At 46.5% G+C, this 24,335-nt stretch overlaps 1 protein-coding gene across 2 annotated transcripts in view; it reads right to left on the bottom strand.

Moving 5' to 3' along the window:
• Nucleotides 1-2,838: 2,838 nt before the first annotated feature.
• Nucleotides 2,839-24,335, bottom strand: part of LOC119953887 (cyclin-dependent kinase 6-like) — a 50,061-nt gene continuing 28,564 nt past the window's right edge. Inside the window, exons 5-9 of one of the 2 annotated variants that reach the window (XM_038778514.1) lie at nucleotides 19,550-19,659; nucleotides 17,680-17,730; nucleotides 13,410-13,545; nucleotides 4,979-5,066; nucleotides 2,839-3,359 (exon numbers count right to left, since the gene is read on the bottom strand). In XM_038778514.1, coding sequence (XP_038634442.1) covers nucleotides 4,980-5,066; nucleotides 13,410-13,545; nucleotides 17,680-17,730; nucleotides 19,550-19,659 — 384 coding nt within the window. In that variant the 3' untranslated portion in view covers nucleotides 2,839-3,359; nucleotide 4,979. Of the gene's footprint in view, nucleotides 5,067-13,409; nucleotides 13,546-17,679; nucleotides 17,731-19,549; nucleotides 19,660-24,335 lie in introns of both variants that reach the window. The other variant, XM_038778515.1, reaches the window with a different exon arrangement.

The following is a 24,335-nucleotide window of genomic DNA, read 5'->3' as shown; positions in this document are numbered from 1 at the left end:
AACTGGGCTAAATCGCTGGCTTTTAAAGCAGACCAAGGCAGGCCAGCAGAACGGTTCGATTCCCGTACCAGCCTCCCCGAACAGGCGCCGGAATGCGGCGACTAGGGGCTTTTCACAGTAACTTCATTGAAGCCTACCCGTGACAATAAGCGATTTTCATTTTCATGCATCTCTGCTATTCTGCCACAGTCTAACTAAACTGGGTAAAGCAGTTATACTCAAGTAATCTTTGAAAAGAAGCAAGTTTCTCTCTGAACTTTTGCAATGACTTCAGATGCCGAGGAAATGATTTACTTCTCCACACATGCTGGCATTTCATTGAACAGAACACCGTTATTACTGTATCCACTTGTTAAAAGTTTGAATTGGTTCTTCTACTCATTAAATGATCCTTTTAATTTTTGGGGGGAAAATTATTTTCAGCAGCACAAAATCGGCTTCTAGATTAATGTCATAACAAAAATACTTTTGAGTGCAATGTTCTTATCTTATTTTTGGGATGCTGGTAAAATTACATTTATTGCCCATCCCACGACACAATGAGTCACTCAGTCCTTCTGTTACTGGTGTTATTTCCCATGCTGTACCCTTGAGAATTGAATTTCAGATTATGAGACTGACGCGCTGCCTACTGCCCGACTCCTGTGTATCAGTGACACACAAGAGCTCTATATATGTTCCATCAACATGTCTCCCCTCCATCATTTGGACTCAATAGGACCATCAACAAATGTTAGTGACCTTCTTGAAGCCAGGCCCACAAGCATTCAAGCAAAACTCCTGCAACATTGCCTTGAATTATCGTCTCCCCCGTGAGCTCATTTTATCAACTCTCAAATGGCCAACATTCCAGGGAAGGACGAAACCACTTCCAATACACTCTGAAACTCTCCCTGAAGTGTTGAGGCATTGACATTAATGAGCGGAAGACGCTTACCAATTGTTCAGGAAGGTAACAACTTGTCGATCAATGCTTTTCGTTCCAACGCCTCCGTGATGAGCAGCAGCAGCAAAGACCATCCATAGAATCCCTAGTGTAGAAGGTCAGTCGGCATTTTCCCCGTATCTGCGTGCGTCTCACTCCCACAACCTGAAAGATATACAGGGTAGGTGCATTGGCAATGCTAACTTGCCCCTTAATTGGAATTTTTTTTTTAAAAGGTTGATCGGTCCATCGAGTCTGCACCAACCTTTCAAAAGATTACCCTACCTAGGCCCACCACCTCTATCTCCGTAACCCCCACCTCACCTTTAGACACCAAGAGGCAATTTAGCACGGCCGATCCACCTAACCTGCACATCTTTGTCAACAAATCCTATACTCTGGGTCCCACTACCTCGTTGGACGTTCATGTGCCCAAAGATCTGCGGGCTGAGAATCGGCCTGCTCAGTCACATGAAGACCGATAGCAGATCCTACATCGACATTGTCCTCAAATCGAGGGACAGACAGCAAAGATGCAATTATTTTCCCACCAGCCCTTGAGGAAGGTGGCTATAATGACTCCTAAGGAAACTTGTCATAATGAAGGTGAATTTAATTACATACATGAAAGTTCATACTTTACAAAGCATCTCACTCCCAGTGCAGACCCTGCTGGGAGGATAGGTCTGATTGGGCCTGCTTTTATCCCCGGCCTCCGACCCCTACCTAGGAAGCTCGTATTCCAAGTCCCACAGGGAGATCAGTCATTGTTTCCCCATGGACCTCATGGGAGTTATGACAGTGGCCCTGAGTTGTTCTTGGACCTCATTAATAGCTGGATTAAAAGTAGTTTTGCAAATTCTGTTGCAAATTGACTACTTGACACCAGAATTGATTGTTCTTCTATCCGTTAGTTTCACTGTCAGAAGAGTTACCAACAACATGGGCAGAATTCTCCGCCGGAGGATTCTCCATTTTGCCGGCGCCCGGGGGTTTCCCGACGGCGTGTGGCTGCCCCACAATGGGAAACACCATTGACCGGCCAGCGTAACAGAGAATCCCGCCGGCGGTCAAGGGAGAAATGAGGCGCGGCGGGGCAGAGAATCCAGCCCATGGTCTACAAATGTTTAGTTGCCAGGAAAAGAAAATGCATATCAACATGTTTTTCATATTTTTTTCTCAAGTTTATTCATGACATAAAATTGCTTGGACAGTATCCAAGAAATCAAGAGGAAACATTGTGGTAAGTGAACACATTTTCACACATGGTGATGAAAAGAAAATGAAACCCATGCCCAACGGTAAATACCTAAGTTATGGTTGTAAAAACAAAAATTGAATCCTCCTACTTAAAGGACTCCAAAACCGGCACAGGTTGGCTGCCATTTGTAGGGGAAATTCCAGCCAGTCAAGTTTGTCCCTTGGAAAGTTAGTTGTAGTGAGATCACGGCCTGATCAAGAGGAAGTCAGTTCGAAAAGGAGTTTTGACTTGAATTTGTAGACTGTACAAAATAACAAGGCTTTAAGCATCACCATAATGGAAGAAATAATACAGTATCCACATTATTCCATCTGTATCCATTTTCACATAATCAGTTCTGCAGCAAAAAGTCTGTCATTTGTTTTCTGAATCGTTAGAAACAATACGAAGGATTTAACCCGTTATAACTTTTTGACCCTTTTAGGTTTTAAGCAACAGACATTCAAGGGTTAATTCCTCTGGTCCCAGACTTGGTAAATCTCTAACCTGCAGGTTAACCACTTAAGTTCAGTACATTTGCAAATATAAACTGCACAATGCATTGGTCCAGGGAGTCAAAATACTTTTTATTAATTCAACATATGCTATATACAAAGCAATGGGCTATGACTCAACTGAACTCTCGTTCCCCCCCCCCCCCCCCATAGTCCTGATCATGACCTTTCCATTACAAACGTTCTGGCTACCACATAGTTCCTAAAAAGCAATGCAAACAATCTTGACGAGCATCCACTAATTTGATGTTATTTGAAAAAAAATGAGATTGTTTTCCAGGGCAGACATATGAAAAGTTTTATTTCAAAATTTTTTTGCAAGGAATATACCATCATTAACTATCTAACGCCACTACAGCTTGCCATTTTGGGCAGGTTATCGAATCCTAGACGTTTGCAGCACAGGAGGTCATGTAGCCCATTGCCGTATCTGTGCTAGCCCTCTGAAGGAACAATTCATCGAGTGCCACATCCTTGCCTTCTATCCGGAGTTTGGTACAGTTTTCTCTCCCTTCCAAAAGGACCTTTCGTTGACTTCCTCCTCCGTGCTCAAGATGTTGAGCATCGGAATCACTGGTCCAGCTCAAACCAGTTAACTTGACTCACAGCAACGATCAAACGTGGCTGGTCTTTCTACTCTCCGAAACTCACTTCGCAACCAATGTGGGCAGCAGCATCGCTAGAAATACAAGTATTTCATTTATAAACTATCTTTCCACATTCAATAAAATATCTGTGTACAGTCACCACATACACAGTGGCATCGTCCAATATCACTGAACTTACACAGGAAATTTCTCGAAAAGCTTCAGTGGGAATTTTTATATTAAAAGAAGTATCCACGACCTTTATAGGGACAATGCTAATATGATTTGCTCTTCAGCCAGGACTCTGAAAAATTAAAAGGAAGTCACACTGAAATACTGGTGAAGAAAAAAAAAAAAGCTGCGAGCATCATTACATCTCCGCTGGAAGCTTTTGGGAGTGGAGCATTGCTGTAACATCTTTCTGAAGTCTCGGCTCCACCATTATTAACCGACCGACTGCTTTGACATTGTTTGCAGTAGGGTCCACAGGCTTTTCAATATACTGCTCCCCCCGTCCCCAACCCTGCAAACCCAGAGGCTCTTTTCAGCGCTGGGTAGGGGGAGAAATTAATTTCAATGGCGCTATAATACTCCTTCTGTTACCTTTTGATAACTGGAGCAAGGAGCTGAATGGCGGAAAAAGCCATCATTGCCGCCTGCAAGCCCGACACTACTTTTCCCGCCCAAAGTCGGCCTCGGCAGATATCGGAGAAAAATCAGCCCAGTGTTTCAGCAATCTTTCCTCCCAAGGATAATCCCACAGTGGAACAAGTGCTACCAAAGGAAATAGTCACAGCCCCCCATCACTAGAAATCTTCCAAAGACCCACCCCCCAGTCTAGAAAGTGCCCCAGGGAAATTCAGTCTCCCTATATTTTCATGTCGGACTGTGGGAAGGCACGGTTAGGGCTAAAAGCACTCTATTTGAATAACTGCCATGTAACAGGGATGTGCCTGCTTGCTGCCTTGTTTCTATACATCGTATATCCTTCAGGTATTCTTCATCTAAACCATTGAAATGGGCTAACGTTATTCATTTTCCTCGGAGTGTCGATACCCCAGAAGCCCCGGCATTTCGGTTCGATCTGTTTCCCTTTTGTGGAAGAAAATATCAATGATCCCAATTGCTAACGTTTATGCCATCCAAGGGCTTCAGGTGTCTCACGGTCTCAGACTTGCCGCTTTGGTTGCGTTTTGCTGCTGTGTGCAGGCTCCATTTTCAGGGTTTAAAAAAAAAAGGTCTGTCAGCTGCAGGTTCTGACACGGCGGTAACCAAACATAAACGTCCCCGTCACTCTTAGGATTGCCACGTGGCACTCAGATTAATAAGCATAATGCTCCATTAATGATAACACATTGTGCCTCAACCACGATCATTCAAAACTAAAACCCGAACATTTAGAAATCAAAACACTGGAAAAGTTTCTTCAGTTGCAACGATTCATTTCTGGCTGTGTTTCAAATGTTAAAAAGTTTCATTTACATAGCACCATTCATAACCTCCAAAGTGCTTTATGTTCGCTGAAGTACTTTTCACTTATGGTTCACGGCTGTATTAGATGGAACTGATTTCACTATTGTACACCTATGATAGCTTGTAGTCACATTACTTCTCCCTACTATTTCTGCATAGTTAGTGTTAATTTTAAATAGAGATTAGCCTCCTTTTAGTTCAACGCAGAGGGTCCTCTTGTTCATTCGTGGCTACGGACCTCAATATCCTGGCACATCACTGAAATAAGGATGGGCAAGTGCTTCATAGGTGGACGTCCTTCGGACTGGACTGAAGTGCAGGCATTTCTGAAAAAAATAAAGCGGATTAATGTGGCCCATTTGGAATAAAAAGCGCATAATCGGATGAAATTAGCAAACAGTGAGCCAGGGCTAAATGTTAACAATCACTTTCCTCCCATCTTTTGATGTAGAGAACACTTCAGTGATAAAAGCAATAAAATCTAATGTGGTTTGGGAACAATTGCAGCTGAATGGAAGGGAAAGCTTATCCTGCTCTCCATGTCTGCCAAGCAAATTGTCTTTGTGTTGTAGCCACTGTTGTTGTAGAAGCAGCCACTACTCGCAGACAGCAGAATCACGCAAACTGGGATAAATCACTAGGTAATTTGTTTTGGTGCTCCTGGCTGGGTGATACTTGTCGTTTAGCACACCAGGGGACCTACCCTGCTTCAAATTGTGCTCTGGAACCTTTTATGCCCACCTCCTCTTAAACGTCTCATTCCAGCGAAATCAGGTCAAACGAGAAGCATTCCGTCTGCGTTGGCTTGCCGAAATGGAAATAATCTACAGATGGGTCTTTGGAAGATTTCTAGTGATGGGGGGGGGGGGGGCTGTGACTATTTCCTTTGGTAGCACTTGTTCCACTGTGGGATTATACTTGGGAGGAAAGATTGCTGAAACACTGGGCTGATTTTTCTCCGATATCTGCCGAGGCCGACTTTGGGCGGGAAAAGTAGTGTCGGGCTTGCAGGCGGCAATGATGGCTTTTCCCGCCGTATAGTCAGGAACGTAGAGGGAAGATGTTGCAGGCACGGGCTTTCACGGTGCATTGCCGGCGGGCGGTATCTAATTCACCCGCCCCGCCATCAAATCGGCGTCTCAATGATCTGAGCGCCATTTTTAAAGGCCGCCAGGTTCACAGAGCAAACCTGTAAACCCTTTCCACCCAGGTGCACCACCTGGCAACCTTGGCATCAAACGTGTATTGCCCTGGAACCCCCTGTCATTACCCTTGCTTGACCCTCTCCCCCCTGAACACTGCACTCATCTCTGAGCTCTCCTGGGAGTACTGCTCGCCGGGTGTACACCTTCTGAGCCCAGACATGCTTCACGCCGCTCTGACACCACACTGTCAGAGATGGATTTTTCTTTTGGCGTGGTTCCAGCATATGGGCCCCGATAATCTTGTAAATTCTTACAATGAGGCTCCTGACCTTGCACAGCGGGAAGCGTAGCCTCCGCTAATAGGGGGAGGGGACAATCACTTACTGATTTTATGTCAATGTGAAACACGCCTTTGACTTTCTCGCTCTCGCCAACGAACCCGCCTGACACGAACAGGAGCGGAAATTCCCAGTCTCGGTACAAAATAGCCTTTGTAGATTGTGTAAATGTCTACCTCATGTTCTGTCATTGCCAGAGGGCAGCCGGTACTTATTTCTGTCAATTCCCACCTGTCCATTCCATATTTTATGAAACATTGTTAGTCTATTTCTTCTCTCTTTTGCTGTAGTGATGCCCATTCCAAATCTTACACCAGACTGATGCGTACAGAATTGCGCAAGGTGTCTTTGGATCGCTTCAAACTTAATTAGTGCTCAAAAAAGAAACATGCGATCAAAACTTTTGATCCTGCATTCATCAGGACAGATTTGCAAGAGTACCAACTGCAAAAGGGGCAACAAGGGTCCAAGGCCCTGAAAAGATCCTGTAAAAGTACCCAGTCTACCTCAGGTTACCCTGGAAGGGTAAGGTATTTCAAAGGTTTGAGCAACCGGTGAAGCTAGCCATATTCTCCACAAACGAGATGCTGCTGTCAAGCTAAAAAGATGTTCTGCCTATCACACCAATTAGTAATATGGTATATGAATTTCAATGCCTGTGTGATGCCTGGTATGTAGATCGTGTGTCCCAATGACTGTTGCATCATATCAAACAGCACATCCCTTCAATTGTTTGAAACAGGCAAAGTACTGACTATTACCCAACCAGCCCATGCTTGCAAAACCCAAAACACATTGTGCATCATCCGATGTGATTCAGGATTGAACAGCACTTGCTAAACAATTCTGATTGTGCTAAGGATTACACGGGCAACCATTTTTAGAATTTCTAACACACTTGCAGTGTGGCTTACTTAATAATAACAATAATCTTTATTATTGTCATAGGTTGGCTTACATTAACACTGCAATGAAGTTACTGTGAAAATCCCCTCGCCACCACACTCCGGTGCCTGTTCGGGTACATTGAGGGAGAATTCAGAATGTCCAATTCACCTAATAAGCACATTTTTCAGGACTTGTGGGAGGAAACCCGAGCACCCAGAGGAAGCCCACGCAGACACGGGGAGAACGTGCAGACTCTACACAGACAGTGACCCAAACCGGGTCCCTGGTGCTGTGAAGCAACAGTGCTAACCACTGTGCTGCTATACTGTGCTATGTGTGCTAGAAGCTATATTTATTCATATACGGAGCCCTGTCTTTTGATGACTGAAAGGGCATACACACACATTGTGTTTTTTTCAACAAAACCAAGGCCATTCCCTGGCTCATTCCTCATGACAATATTTTGATCAATCAGAATTGACCTGTCTGATTTGAACTGAAACAAAAGCTTGGCAGTTAACTGTTCCTTGGTGCATTCTCCATGACAATGCCTTGACTAATTTAGAGTCCACGAGCGAACCAGTGAGAACTCTCTTTTCATACAGTATACTTTGTTGTTCCCTAAACAATTGGTATTTTGTGAATCAGTCCTGATGAGTGCAAAACGAAAAGCTTCAACAGCATGTCTCAGCAATACTCAAATTCTGTCACCACCAAACAAATGTCAATGTTACTGATATCTCTTGCATGCTCCAGAATTGGACGAACAAATATTGGATTTTAAGTCACATTTTCAGATTTCGCCTCAGAAATTCAAGAACTTTGTTAGCTTAGCTTGTTATCTGCTTAAATGTTGGATAAAATTTGGATGATACATATTTATCCATGGTTTCTGGTTTTTCAGCTTGTCCCATATTTCTCGACTGCCAAAGAAATGAAATTAGTAAAGTAACAATTACTGACATTCGGGAAATGTTTTCTTAATCCTTCCTTCTCAGCTTTTCTTTCTCATGATGATTTCCCTCCCTCAGTACCCCGTACTCTGAGGTTTAAGTAAAGCAGATGCCATGCTTGATGGATCAAGCTTCAAGGAAAATTGGAAATTTTCAGCAACGGAACTAACCCCCTCACAACATTCCAGAATACATTCGACCTAGATTATGTGCTCAGGCCCCAGAGTACAGTTTAATCCATGACCTTTGTTATTTTGATTCAGAGGCAAGGTCGACTCAACATGATGGGTAATCAAATTTGCCAAGTCCCCTCTGTTTGACCGAGGCCATGGGATCCAGTTCCAGAATGCGTAGGATTGGTCATGATTGAATGATATAGATTTTAATATTATGGCTGTTAGTTGCCTTCAGGCTTTCTTTGTTGTTAGGGAACTTTACCACTGATTAAGTGGTTACTAGGAGTCCACAATGGTACAAATTGTACAGTACTTGTGAGAAGAGGCATTCAATGGGCTTTTTATTTTGTTCAGTACCTGACTGTTATTAAGTAAGATTTGGGAGCTGAAACTTTGTGCTGAAATTAATGTTCCAACAGAAGGTACTGTATTAATCCCTACAATAAAGATCGTGCTTATTAATCTTTGGAAAAGCCTCAGATCTTATAGCAGCAAGAGGCTTCGAAAGTGAGGCTTTCGCATTATTTTCAAAACTTGGGCCAACTCAGTGACTTGAGGCTTCTGGCAAGATGGTTAAGAAACATAAAAGTTGATACTTATGACAACTTAAAAAATACAAGTCCCTTTAAGAGTAAACAAGGGCAAGCTTCAGGGTGAGTTGAGAGCAGGTGATGTTCATTGAAGACTGTATGTAAGAGCTGGGTTCCCCCCCTCCCCAGTTTACAGGGGCGGGGGGGGGGGGGGGGGGGGGATTTGCTTCTGGACAGGGTAAGGATTCCAGAAGGGAAGAGAGGCTGCTGGTGTTTGTACAGAATTATATCACTCTAAAACAGGTGTCCATTTTGCATGTGGAAATCCAGATTGAACAAGAAATGGTCCCAACCCACTTGGTTCAATAGCACAGCCCTGAATCTCAATTAAATCTTATGTACGTTAGAAATACATAAGCAAATGTCGATTATGTTTATCCTATCTGCTTCTACTTTTACATTTTAAGATTTTATCTTTAGTAATTAATTATTTAAGTTCATATTTAATAGCAATAATAATCTTTATTGTCACAAGTAGGCTTACATTAACACTAAGAAGTCTTACAACACCAGGTTAAAGTCCAACAGGTTTATTTGGAATCACTAGCTTTCGGAGCACTGCTCCTTCCTCAGGTGACTCACCTGATGAAGGAGCAGTGCTCCGAAAGCCAGTGATTATAAACAAACATGTTGGACTTTAAGCTTGTGTTGTAAGACTTCTTACTGTACCCACCCCAGTCCAACGCCCTCATCTTCACACCATGGCCACATTAACACTGCAATGAAGTTACTGCGAAAAGCCACAAGTCGCCACATTCTGGCACCTGTTTGGGTACACGGAGGGAGAATTCACAATGTCATGATTTCCTCTGCGACGGTTAAGCTGTGGCTGCAGGACCACAACCTGATTATTCTGTCTGTGCTCCCGATTCCAAGCTACTTTTCTGGTGTCAGATTTATTTTAATATGTTTGGTTGCACCATCAAAATTAGAAATGGTGTATTTTTAAGGGAAAGGGAGGTTCTCTTCTGGAATGGGGGGGGGGGGGGGGGGGGGGCTGGTGGCGGCGGAATCTCATGGGGAGATATGTACTTGCCTCAAGGGGAAGGAGAAGATGATAAAGTGGACCTTCGTCGCCTGTAGCAGTGAGGCCTGGAGGTCTGGCTTCAGGACAACAAAGAGAACATTTGTGGTGGCTTTTTTGGCAAAGATCTGAAGCAGCCGGGGCAGCGAGAGAGAGAGAGAGAGAGGGAGCATAATATAATGATGGGCAACCTCAGCCAGTGAGTGGGCCGCATGAGTGACCCTCCTTCATCTCAGTGGGCCGTAAGATGGAAATTGAGCTTGTTCACTAACCACGTGTGAATAAGACTTAATACGTTTAATACACGCGAAATGTTTTCATAACAAGTTATAGAAAGTGCTTAATCATTGATATATTAATAGAGCTGCCATCAGCTTCAAACAGTAAAAACAAAAGAAAGATTTACACTTTGGACGCAGAGGGGGCGCACGGCTCTCACAGTCAATGCCGTGAGCAGTCAGCACACACCTCACTTCACTTGCTCCCGATTTTACGTGCAAATGGCTTCAGTTGCACGAATAGGGGAAAAATTACGTGGATGGAGATCGGCAGAAATTGGCAACCCTGCGCGTGTGCAACAGTCATAATATCCCCTGGGCCGCACTCGGAACCCAGATGGGCCGCAAGGTGACGCACCCCTGACCCATACTGCATCACCTCGCCGAGGGTAGCACTCACTTTGCGTGGTCAGCATTTAAATTTCTTCCAGGCACTTGCAATATTTTTAGCGTCCTTTTCTTGCCATGGCACACGTGATGGGATCATGGGCGCTCCCATCATTTGCCCACCACAGGACGTGCCCACCTATATTTGGAATTAAAAATGGAGAAAGGGCCAGGTTTTCTGATCAGCAGCCAGTGCATGCACAATGGTGGAAGTGCGAAACACCTGACATCACTCGTTTTGGGGGGGGGGGGGGGGGGGGGGGAGGGGGGTGGAGGGGGGGGTGGAGCGGAGCGGGTGCCGGTGGTAAGGAGCCGATGGGATGGTTCCCTTTCCTATTTGCTTTGCCCCCCCCCCCTCCTCCTCCGGCCCACTGGGATTTTAACCAGGCAGCCAATTCTGCCCTAATTGTGTCCTAATTTACTGCAGTTCATTATTGTAACTATTTTGGTGATTTACAATTCTGGTGCAGATCAGTTACGGAGAAACGACCCGAAAGCTGAAATGTTGCAGTACATTTCTTTTTTTCTCCTCTGTAAGAGGACCCGGCTCGTTATGCAGCTCGGCGATGCCCTCCGGTGGCTCGCCTGGATGCTGCAGCATCTGATCACCCTTGCAGGCAGCCTGGGGAGACTCAACCATTTTGACGGTCTGGCTCTGGGACCAGTATCGCCTCCAAAACAAAAAAAAACGTTTCGGGCTCTCCTCCGGCGCGAACCACTTATGAAATCCAAATGGACTCTGACACCAGCTGAACACTAAACTCATAGTTTCCCCTCCAAATGTGAACAAGTTATAAAAAAGGGAAATGGTGTCTCCATCTCCCAGTTAAAGGGCCCTAAAGAAGCTAAATACCAAAAAAACAACTATGAGGAACTGAGGTCTGCTCAAAGTGTGACATTTAAAAAGCACCATGTTGTATTATTAACTGTTTGAACAACTGGAGTTTGGCAGGGGCGGGGGGTTAGACCAAAATGAAAGAAATGGAGACAGTTTGGGAGATCAATGATGACATGTTTGGTGGTAAAGATGGGTTTTGAGGTTTTTACGGGTGAAAAAAGAGGCGGTGGTTTAAAGAGGGGCTCCAAGTGTCGGATCAAGAGGCTGTGCCACTAAAAGTGAGGCAAAACATGCCAAGTGCTCTCTTTGTGACGTGTGTCTGTGTCAGTATCAAATCTAATGTGATTTCTGAGTGCTGACCCTGACTGAAGAGAGGCAGCAGCTTGGTGAATGACCCCCCAAGGAGCTCCTGCGACGGGAGTGGTCCGTTCACCCTTATTGCAAGGGTTATGCAAAGCAAGGAGGATGAATGAAAGACCAGAGATGAAATGCCAAAGAGTGCAGAAGGGCAAGTTAATGAGGCATGTGCAGGTAGCGCAGGATAAGGGTGCTTAGGATTTAACGTAAATCTTAAGTATTTGAAATGCAGGCCTGATTGGGAGAGTGGTCAAGCCACACTATGGGGAGGTTGGGAGTTCAAGGGTGGCTGGGGTTAACATGTTTGGGAAACTTCTGGACACAGCCCCAGAGTGGAGCCTCAGCAGCCAATCTGTGCCCACCCGCCCCCCAATGCAAACTGTTCAAAGGCCCTTTCTAAATTCACGACCAAATGAACCACACATCAAAGTGCAATTGGTTATTAACAGCGTATAATACAAAGCTATCCTTATGTAGGCAGAGGACCTTGAGGGAATGCTGAGGGGCAGGAACCTGCTCAGATTGGCACCATCCGGGACACACACATGCCCCGCTCACAAGGTCAGCGCGGAGCTAGAGAGCGAGGAAGACCGGTCAGGCAGTCAGCCTCGGTCATGGTGCCAGCAGCTTCACCGCCACCTCATAACCCTTGTAACAAGAGCGAACGGACCACTCCCGTCGCAGGAGCTGCTTGGGGGGTCATTCACCAAGCTGCTGCCTCTCTTCAGTCAGGGTCAGCACTCAGACATCACATTAGATTTGATACTGACACAGACACACGTCACAAAGAGAGCACTTGGCAATGGGATACTGACGGACTCCACAGGAAAGAAAATAAAGGTTTGGAACTTCGCTATGAACATTATTTTGCTGAAAATTACCTGCTCGTGCCACATTTCTGCACTTTCAGGATCATTATACAGTGTGGACATGATGTGATCAGGGTCGAGTGACTTGATGTCGAGCCTAATTGAGCTTTAATTGTTCATTTCAATATGAAAGGCAGGCTGCTAATTTCAGCACCCACCTGATTCCTCCCCCCCACCATATTATAGGAATGAGTCGACCCCATTTTACATGCCCCATCCACTGAGATAACACACTTGCCGGGGGCACATAAAAATCAGCCCAAAGTGAACGTAGGCCTGTGGGAGAGGGGGAGCGGATAGAAATCCTATCTGCACAATAAACAAAGGAAGAGAATACGTACTATTCCCCAACCCCCCCCTGTGCTCACTGATCTACGCTGCCTCCTGATCCAGCAAGGTTTTTAAATTCTCATCCTAGTTTCCAAATCTCTCCCTGGTTCCCTCCTATCTTTACAAATATCGCTTCCAGCCTCACACCTCTGATTTTTACGCTCATCAATTCTGGCCTCTTGAGCAACCCCAGTTTTAATCGTTCCATCGTTGCCGATCTGGTTGCCGAGGACCCAAGCTCTGGAATTTTCTCCTTACACTGCTCCGCCTCTAACCTCGCTTTCTTGCTTCACGATGCCCTTTAAAACCTAGCTCTTTGACCAAACCTTTTGTCATCTGACCTCTTAACATCTCCTTGTGTGGCTTGGTGCCAGAATTTGCTTGCCAATGCTCCAGCAATAGCGCCTTTGGACATTTCATTATGTTACAGGCATGAGATAAATATACGGTGTTGTTATTTAAACGGAACACTGAATTGTCGGACAGGCGAACTCACAAGTAGAAGGTCTTTTCCTAATGAATCAATCTGAGGCAGTAAATTTTCAATGTGCTTCAGTGGCCTGGCAGTAAAGGAGCTGTAGGGCAGTGGAGAATCAGTGGGCCATTCCTCTTCATCAGGAAGACCGAGCGTACTGAAAAGATAAGGCTAAGGTTAATCCAACTACCAGCAGCTCATTAAACACTGAATGCCTTTTAATGATGTGTTTAGTGAGCGTCCCCTTTCAGTACGAGAAGCTCTCTAAATCATCATGTCGACTGCAGCCAATGGCTTTCCTCCTCGCACATTCATTTCCATGTCCACCGCTCCCTGGGTTTAGTCAGCTGGATGCTCAGACGAATGCAGAATCGTGCAATGACCTTTACTTAATTCATTACGAATAACTTGATTTAAATTACAGCTTTAGTTGATGTGAGTGGCAGCAGAACATGGGCCGGAATCTAGATCCACATGTTGCTTTCTTGGCCCCTGTCAGAAATTCTGGCGATTCTGGTGTTGGGTGGATGGGATGCGGCATCGCACGTGATAATGTGGCGTAATTGGGGAAAAAGACATTTATCCTGTTTTCCTCTTATTGCTGCACCAACTGTAAAATTTGTATCTTTAAAAGAACTACCTCTAACAATGCAGCTGTTAAACACTCACTTAACATCTAACATATCAGTGTTCGCTGGCCAGCATTTTCAATATTCATTCACGGGGTGCGAGTATCACTGGCAATTTCAGCTTTCATTCTCCTCCGAAAAGGTGAGCTGCCTTATTGAATCACTTTAGTACTCGTGTGGCAGGGACAACCCCAGTGCTGTTACACTGGGAAGTGCAGGATTTTGATCCAGCAACAGTGAAGCAACGATGATAATAGTTTCAAGTCAGGATAGGTGTGGCTTTGGAGGGGAACTTGCAGGTGTTTTTTTAAATTCAGTCAAGGGATGTGAGCTTCACTGACTTGGCCACTGCCCATCCTTAACTTCCCTTGAGAAGGTGGTGGTCAGCCTTCATGAACCACTGCAATCCATGTGGTGTAGGTACAACCACAGTGCTGTTCGGGAAGGAATTCCAGGAATTTGACCGAGTGACAATGAAGGAATGGCGATATATTTCCCAGTCAGGATGTTGAGTGGCTTGGTGGGGAACTGCCAGGTGGTTGTGTTCCCCACGTGTGTACTGTCCTTGTCCTTCTAGATGGAAGCGGTCATGGGTTTGCAAGGTGCTATCAAAGGAGCCCTGCTGAGTTCCTGTGGTGCATCTTGTAGATGGTACACACTGCTGCTACTGTGTGTTAGTGGTTGAGGGAGTGAGATTTTGTGGACGGGGTGCCAATGAAGTGGGTTGCTTTGTCCTGGATGGTGTTGAGCTTCTTGAGTGTTGGAGCTGAACTCATCCAGGCATAGTGGTGAGCACAAATGCTTCACAGCTCCAGGGTCCCAGGTTCGATCCTGGCTTGGGTCACTGTCTGTGTGGAGTCTGCACGTTCTCTTTGTGCCTGCGTGGGTTTCCTCCGGGTGCTCCGGTTTCCTCCCACACTCCAAAGATGTGCAGGTTAGGTGAATTGGCCATGATAAATGACCCTTAGGGTCCAAATAGCCCTTAGTGTTGGGTGGGGTTTATGGGTTATGGGGGTAGGGTGGAGGCATGGCAGGGGTGGGCAAACTATATGCGCCAAAGGTCTTTATGCGGCCCACCAAGATCAAGTCATTAAAAAAAAATTTTTTTTTAATTTGTTTTTTAAATTTTAAGGTTAATGGGGGGGCTGTTGGGTTACTGGTATAGGGTGGATTCGTTGACTTGAGTAGGGTGATCATTGCTCGGCACATGTGTTTCATGTGAAGTTTCTACTTTAAAATATTAATTAATAAAAATTATTTATTTTTTTCTTTAAAAACCTTTTATTTTGGCTATTTTAAATATTAATTATTTTACTTAATATACTATGCGGCCCTTTAAAATTGTGAATTTCTGAATGTGGCCCTTGCACGGAAAAGTTTGCCCACCCCTGAGGTATGGGCTTGGGTAGGGTGCTCTTTCCAAGAGCCGGTGCAGACTCGATGGGATGAATGGCCTCCTTCTGCACTGTAAATTCTATGTAAATCTATGTAAACCCCTGACTTGTGCCCTGTAGATGGTGGACAGGTTTCGGGAAGTCAGGAGATGAGTTACTCGCTGCAGGAGTCGCAGCCTCTGACCTGCTCTTGTGGCCACAGTGTTTATGCCACTAGTTCAGTTCAGTTTCTAGTCAATGGTAACCCCCAGGATGTTGATAGTGAAGGATTCAGTGATGGTAATGCCATTGAATGTCAAGGAACGATGGCTTGATTCTCTCTTATTGGAGATGGTCATTGCCTGGCACTTGTGTGGCACGAATGTAACTTGCCATTTGTCAGCCCAAGCTTGGATATTGTCCCGGTCTTGCTGCTTATGCACGTGGACTGCTTCAATATCTGAGGAGAATGGTGCTGAACAATTTGCAATCAACAGCGACATCCCCACTTCTGACCTTATGATGGAAGGAAAGGGCTGGATCATCCAGTCCCCCAGCCGTGGGTTTCTCGGAGGCGGGATTCTCTGCTCCCGTCGCTGTCAGTGGGAATTTCCCATTGGAGCCACCGCCAGGAAACCCGCGGGACGGGGAGCACTGCTAGCACCAGTGAGCGGCCGGAGAATTCCGGCCATTGATGAAGCAGCTGGACCTAGGACACTGCCCTGAGAAACTCCTTCAGTGATGCCCTGGATCTGAGATAGAACATAGAACAGTACAGCACAGAACAGGCCCTTCGGCCCTCGATGTTGTGCTGAGCAATGATCACCCTACTCAAACCCACGTATCCACCCTATACCCATAATCCAACAACCCCTCCCTTAACCTTACTTTTTAGGACACTACGGGCAATTTAGCATGGCCAATCCACCTAGCCCGCACATCTTTGGACTGTGGGTGGACTGACCTCCAACCACAACCATCTTCCTGTTCACAATGCATCTGCTACCCTTCTTCCTCGAGATGGCAGGGGTTACAGGTGCTGTCGAAGGAGCCTTGGTAAGTTACTGCAGTGCATTTTGGAGATGGTACACACGGCTGCCACAGTGTTCCAGCGGCGGGTGCAGTGAATGTAGTAGACGGTGGTGTGGGGGGCAGCACATCACAGTGAATGGTTAAATCTCATGAAGGAAAACAGGGAGATGAGATGCTGCTGAGATAACAAGGATAAACTGGAGGATCTTCAGCATCTCCATTAAGAAAAGTTAACATTTTGGGCTTAGAATTTGCGTCAGATCATATAATGAAATGCTTTGTCCAATGAGACAGATTTACTCTATCATTGTAGTCAAATAGGACAGGAGTAGGCGATTTGGCCCATCAAACGGCAGCACGGTAGCATGGTGGTTAGCATAAATGCTTCACAGCTCCAGGGTCCCAGGTTCGATTCCCAGCTGGGTCACTGTCTGTGTGGAGTCTGCACGTCCTCCCCGTGTGTGCGTGGGTTTCCTCCGGGTGCTCCGGTTTCCTCCCACAGTCCAAAGATGTGCGGGTTAGGTGGATTGGCCATGCTAAATTGCCCGTAGTGTCCTAAAAAGTAAGGTTAAAGGGGGGGGGGGGGGTTGTTGGGTTACTGGTATAGGGTGGATACGTGGGTTTGAGTAGGGTGATCATTGCTCGGCACAACATCGAGGGCCGAAGGGCCTGTTCTGTGCTGTACTGTTCTATGTTCTAAACCTGGGTTGGCTCTTTTGAAGAGTGGTCCAAATTAGTCCCAAACCTCGGTTTATGCTGCATAGAATTTGCAGTGCAGGAGGCCATTCGGCCCATCGAGTCTGCACCGGCTCTTGGAAAGAGCTCCCTACCCAAGCCCACACCTCCACCCTATCCCCGTAACCCCACCCAACACTAAGGGCAACGTGAAAAATCTTGTGAATTAGTTGTGAGGGTTGCTGCTGGTTAACTGCAAGCCTCGCTGTCAAAATTTAATAACTGCGGAATGGCCAGGGAAATGGTAAAACGCCACCAATAATTAATTTGTCAGCAGTTGTAACTTAAAAGCCCTGCATTCTAAACCAGATGGATCATTCACACTAAAAGGATTTGACAAAGAGACTCGAAACGTTAGCTCCAAACTCGAAACGTTAGCTCCCTTCTCTCTCCACAGGTGATACCGGACCTGCTGAGATTTTGCAGCATTTTCTAATTTTGTTTCAGATACCAGCATCCGCAGTTCATTTGCTTTTATCTTCATGGATCACTCACCATCTGTGTGCCAGGCATGATACTTACTCAAATATTTTTTGAAGCTGATCAATATCTGAAATTCCACAAAGAAAGGGTCTGAAATTTAAAAAAGAAAGATGGTCAAACGATGTGAGATCCATTCACTATTATTTCGACTTCAACCCCTGGAGACATTAAACCACATCTTTCTTTGAATCTCAACATCATCAAATCCCTGAATGAGAATCGAGCTCTCGCTGCTCCACGTGGTGTCAATCATTCGCTGCACTCCATGTAATGTAATTTCTACCAACTGGGCTTTATCTTTCAGTGTTATTCACCCCCTTTCACTCTCCCGACAGTTAATCTTTTTCAAGCATTGGACGCTTAGCTTGAGAGAAATATTGGACAGATTTGATTTGCACTCACTGCCGTTGTGTTAACCTTTTGTTCAGAGCAGGGCTTTACAAACTCTGTGAGGCAGTGGTCAGAAGCTCATTTTCTTCAATCAGAAACTTTGGCTGGCTTTAATCTAGTTTTTAAAACAAACTGCCCATAAAGTGGAGCCCAGGTGAGAATAGTTTGACAGCAGTTCACAATGTATTGCTCAAATTCAAATTTCACACAATCCTTCCAAAAAACAAACTATAGATGTCTTGACCCAACAGTATACTCTCGCCATTGCAGAATTTGCTACATATGGCAGACAATGAAGTTACATGAAGGTTATACTGGAGCACAGAATGGGGTTACGATGGGGCACAAACCCGGTTACATGATAAGAGTTAGAGAGAGATTATGGCAGGGAATTTTCCGGACCTCTCCATGACGTGTTTTCTGGCAACGGAGGCAACTGGCCGCCGGTGGGATCTTCCCGCCCCGCCAATGTTTACGGGTTTTTGCGTGACTCGCCCATCCCGCCGCTGGGGGCACCTGCCATTGGGGGGAAGGGGGGGGGGTGTCTCCTTCAGTGAGAGCGGAAGATCCTACTGGTGAGAACACTGGAAAACCCCGCCCAATAGTGTGGCAAATGATGGGGTTACGAAAAGAGCTATGTAGTGTTCAGTGAGACTAGATATGGCAGCGAACAGTGCTGCATAAGATTATGGAATGGACGGCAACAGGATTATATACGGTTAAATTAATGGGCTAAAAATGATTACAGAATGAGAAAAATAGGGGTGCATTTGTTACAGAAAGTGGAGTTAGGTAGGCATTTAGGATACAGTAAAGAATGGTGTCATCCTATGACAGCAAACAGATTATCTACGACAGAATGGGATTAGAATGTGTTGTACTATGACAGCAGGTGGGATTACACTGGGCTACAATATGGTAACAAACAATTCCACCATGTGAACGGATCTTCCCCAGCACAGAGCAAGAATTCAGGAATCACAGAATTGTCATGGTGCAGCAGGAGGCCAATTGGCCCATCGTGTCTGCCCTGACTTTCCAAATGAGCATCATGACTTAGTGTCATTCCCCTGCCTTGCCCCCAGACTCCTGCACATTGTTTCCATTCAAGTAATCATCTAACAGCCTCCGGAATGTCTCGACTGAACTTGCCTCCACCACACTTCCAGGCGGTGCATTCCAGACCGGAATCACTCGCTGTGTGAAAAAGCTTTTCCTCACGTCACATTTGCTTCTTTTGCAAATCACTTTAAACCTGTACCCTCTGTTCTTGATCCTTTTACGAGCGGGAACAGTTTCTCCCGGTCTACACTATCCAGTCCCCTCATGAGCTTTAACATTTCTATCAAACATCAACGACAATAATAGACCACTATTTTTACGTAGCTTGGAATACTGTACGAATCAATAACAGCCAGGTTCATTTTAAAAGCACCAAATTATTAATGGGAATATTCATGGGCACCAAGTTACAACTAAATCCCTACATTTATGATCAGTTAGCTGCTTGGTATCTTACTGGAGTTGAAGTATTTCAGCGAATATGCAGCCAACGCTCCAAATGTCAACAGCTGCCGTGTATCTTGAATACAAAAGGACTTCTGGTGCTCGGTACCAGAGCGTAACGACCTAAATAAGAGACAGGTTAGTTCAAAAGATCCACCTTCAAAACAGGTTCCCTGCTGTTGTACAAACACTGCTAATAATGGAGATGGGTAGAGGAGGGGGAACTCAGCTTATGATACATATTCAAGCTGTTCAGAAGAAGAGGGATAGGGGGGGTTCCATCTCTATAACACTGAAGGCAAACTTAAGCAGTGGGACTAAATCAAACATTCTCATTCCTGAGAGTCCAACTAGAGATTTTATTCGTTGTTGGGGCAGCAAGGGAACTAACTTCAAGGGATAAAATTTTAAACGGTGTTTTAATAAAAGGAAGTAAATTGTCACTAATATTCTGCTTTACCATTGAATTCTTACAAAACAAGTAAATGTATTTATGGTTACTTTTACTTCATTGTCACCCCTGAAGACCCACCGGAGCCTTTCAACTCTCCACGATGTCAAACTCTGCTGTAAATCTGTTTCTTGTGACCCCATTACACAATCCAGTGTACGGTGCAAAAGAACCTACGGCAGGAGGTACCAGGAAATAAGAGGCAGGTTTCTCCAATAATGGGGCTAAGTGTTGATTGCGACGTAAACGCCGGAGCGTCATTTGGCTGCTAGGAGCAGCGATCCTGCGCCGCACAGGAGGCCAGCACGGCACTGGAGTGCTTCATGCAGCTTCAGCTGCCAATACGGGCGGCACTGGTGCGCGTGGGTCGCTGTCTCCGCGCCGGCCCCCACGCAACATGGTGGAAACCTACAGGGGCCGGCGCAGATGAACATAGCCCCCCCCCCCAGAATAGCCCACCCGCTGATCGATAGGCCCCGATCGTGGACCTGGCCACCGTGGAGGCTCTCCCCGGAGTCGGATCCCCCCCCCCCCCCCCCCAACCAGGATGGCCCCCGCAGACAGGAACGGCGAGGTCCCGCCAGGTAGGACCACACGGGAACGATGCCGGCGGGACTCGGCGGACATTCGGCCCATCGAGCGCGGCGAATCGCAGCCCCAGACCGTCGCCATGGCGACTACGTCATTGCCGTTCGGCAGCCCGGCGTCGGAGAGATGTTGTGGGATTCGCGTCCTCGCCCCGGTGATTCTCCGACCTGGCACGGGATCAGAAGGTTCCTCAGACTGAATGCAATGTCAAGTTCTGGACACCAGTTCAAACATAGTGACATCCTTGTCAATCTCTGTTTTACCTTTTAGCCAATTATCGACAATATATTGAAATTGTGATGTGTGCTGCACAGCTGCCCCCGCAAGAGAAGCTGAGTTAACCTGAAGTGCTGGTCTATAACAGTTCTCCACAATCCTTGCCAATGTGACCTTTATTGAGTGGGGTGGGGGGGGGGGGGGGGGGGGGGGTATAGTGTAGCCACGCTGGCCACGCAAAATGGACACTGAGCCAAACTAAAATGGAAGGCTGCTGAGAAACAGACAGTTCAGCCAGAACAGCAGTCTGCAAAGAGCAGTTTGCATTCTGCAGTAGCAGAAACCAGTTTGGGCTCAGGTGAAGAGACCTTAGCTAGGTGCAAATGGCAAAACGCTTTGCATGCTAATGAGGCCATCAGACTTGAACACCCACACAATAGATACATTTGGTTCTGAATGGACACATTCCAATCAAGACCCAGACATCGAGGCACCAGAAACCTCCGAACAAAAGGACATAAGAAACGCCCCCTCCATCACGGAGACCCCCTCGCATTGGGGAATTAATCCAGTATCGATAAGAAATTGATCCAATAGGTAGAGCCCGCCCGAGAAGAGGGAAGGACAACGGAACCCCTATAAAAGATAGGGACCTCGTGTTGTCCGGTCTGTTAAACCTGTGCTCCGGCCCCGACTGACACCTGGTATCCTGACTCCAGCCGTTGAGCACCAGCCGCCGAAACCGTAAGTTCAACGCTCGCTACGCGATCCAAGCCCGCTAGACTCCCAAGTGCCAGAACGCTTGCTGAAGGCTGCAGACAAAACCAGGACGAAGGCCTCGTTCTCTGACCTTGCCTGTTCCTGTTAGATAAGTATTCTGTTTGCTTTTGTTTAGTGGTAGCTTAGTCTCTTAGTGTGTGCATGAGTATTTATTATTAACTGTATAATAAATATTGATCGTTTGAACTTGACTAATCGGTGTATCGTCTTTATTACTTTGAATTTGACCTTGGAATACTTGTGACGTTGCCTATACGGCAGCTGGCGACTCCAGAGCTAAATAATTACATAGAACAGAGCCTAGCAGTGTTAAGCACACGTCGAACTCGGAGGCGTGTTAATACACTCCAATAAACGCGTTTTACGCCCATAGTAAAACGTGCAACATTTAGTGGCGACTCCGGTGGGACCCTGTTGTAAGTGGAAACACCACAGTGTCCAGGACCCTGAAATTTGAATTAGAACTCCAAATTGCAGAGAAAGAAAGAGATCACAAGTATTCAAGGTGTTCAAAATAATAAGCGAAATTCGGAAGTGTGTTTAGTGCATGCGTACTAACAGGGCTGTAAGGTAAAACTGAAAGCTTTTTGTTGCGACAAACTTTCGGTAGTTTTGTGATCGGAAAATAGCGTAAGCCGTACCCTTTTTACGAAACACCACCCCAGCAACCCCCTGTTCCAAATTATAAAAAGAGAGTCAGAGAAAATGGCCATGCAGGCAATGGAACGTCTGATGGATCCAGCAAAGTTTGTGGTCGCAGCGACCAGCAGCAGTAGCAGAGTAGGCCAGTGTCCCACGTGGGAGCTGGAACTCCGCAAATATTTACAAGGAAAGGGATGGCCCCTTTGGAAAGAGTTTTGTGCAAATGAGGAGACAGGTCCCGGAAGTATAGGTCATACTTGGTGGGAGAACCTCTCTCAAATACACAAAAAGAGTTTAAGTAAAGCACGCAAGCCGATGGCGATTGTGTCCTGCTTGGCACAGTTGCGAGGCGCAGAGGAGGTCATCAGGACGCTCCGGGCAGATTTAGAGGAAAGGAACCGAATGAGTAAGGTCGATGTCAGGGACATCGAGAAAGAAAACCTGGAATTAAAAGGGAAGTTGGCAGAGAAGGGTAGAGAGGTGGATGATGCCAAGAGGGCTCACCAGTCTTGTCTAGCTCATCTGAACAGTTCCCAGACCCAGTATGAGAAAGCCTATCAGGACGTGCAACGTGCCGTTCTGATAAGACAGGAATCGGAAAAGCAGGTGGAGGCATTGCAGAGGAAATGTTCCGATCTCAAAGCAGCTTTGAGAGCACTCCACGCTGCAACGACCGAACAAAGACAAAGCACAGTTGACCACGCGAAATGCAGGAAACAGATTGCGGAACTGCAATCTCTGCTTTCGGTGCAGAATGGCTTCCAAAGCACCTTTGGAGCTCAGTTAGATGGGGAAAACGCCCCAGATTGGCAGGAATTAAGCGAGACAGCGCAGCGTTATGTTCAGGGAACATGTGCGCCCGCAGCTCAGCAGAAACGACAGGCACCCCAACCCCCCACAGCTCAGATCATAACCGCACCCATGAATCCCGTAACCACACAGAGGAAAGCCGAATCAGAAGGCGCCCCAGACATAACTTACACCACCCCTTTAACAGTAACCCAGCTAAGGGACGCTTGTGAAAAGATCACTCCGTTCCTCCCCACCGCAGACCCCCACCAGTTCTTCGCGAAAGTTAAACAGCAGGCTACCATGTACGGCCTGGATGAGAGAGAGCAGGTTAAGCTCACCGTGCTGAGCTTAGACCAGAGTGTAGTGGCAGCCCTCCCCGACCCACAGAACGTGGCAGGAGGCAGCCTAGAGGAGATGCACACTGCCATTTTAGATGCCATCGGGTACAATAGAGGTGACCCCGTAGAAGGCTTGAATAAGTGCAGGCAGAAGAGATCCGAACACCCCACAGCATTCGCAGGAAGGCTGTGGATTCACTTCAGCGCAGTTTTCGGACAGCTAGATAGAGCGCATTTAACCCGCGAAAACATGGTTAAATGGACGCGCACAATTATCTCACACGCAACAGAAGCAGGACAGAGCGCTTGCAATAGTTACGACCCCTCAGAGGAGGCCCATAACGAAAAATGGGTCCTCAAAAGATTGTCCCGCGCTTGGGAGCAATCGCTTCAGGCAAAAGGAAAGGTTAGATCCCCAGAAGAGGCTCAGGCTGCTGCAGACATCCAAGCAGTCAGAGAGCACCAGAAGCCCGCATGGGTAAATGAAGGCAAGAGCAGCCCTCAACAGAAAGGACAGGAATGCTATAACTGTGGACAGTTAGGGCATTGGGCAAAAGAGTGTAATGCACCCCAGCGATCTCAGAGAGGCCAGCAGACAGGCACTCTGAACCGCAACAAGGCAAAACCCATCCACAATGTAGCAGTACAGTCAGGACCCACCAATGTGGACGAGACGAACTGACGGTGTTCGGGCTCCCCCACTTGGGTCTGTGACACACTATGGGACTCATCAGGGAGGCCCGTAGTCACGGCAAAGGTCAAAGGGAAGCCCATAGAGTTACTGTGGGACACAGGAGGATCCCGCACCACCATTAACTCCACAACCACGGCACACTCAGACACGTGGCCGACCACCTCCACCATCACACTTAGCGGGTTCACCGGACACTCGCAGCAGGGACATATCACAGCACCCGTAGCGATCCAGCTAGGGAACATTAGCACAAGGCACCCCGTAGTTTTAGTAAATCTTCCCCGGACAGCAGAGCACA

This window comes from Scyliorhinus canicula, chromosome 19 (genome assembly GCF_902713615.1).
Source record: "Scyliorhinus canicula chromosome 19, sScyCan1.1, whole genome shotgun sequence".
Lineage (NCBI taxonomy): Eukaryota > Metazoa > Chordata > Chondrichthyes > Carcharhiniformes > Scyliorhinidae > Scyliorhinus > Scyliorhinus canicula.
Note: the sequence above shows the minus strand (reverse complement) of the source record. Positions and strands in the feature narration are given on the sequence as shown.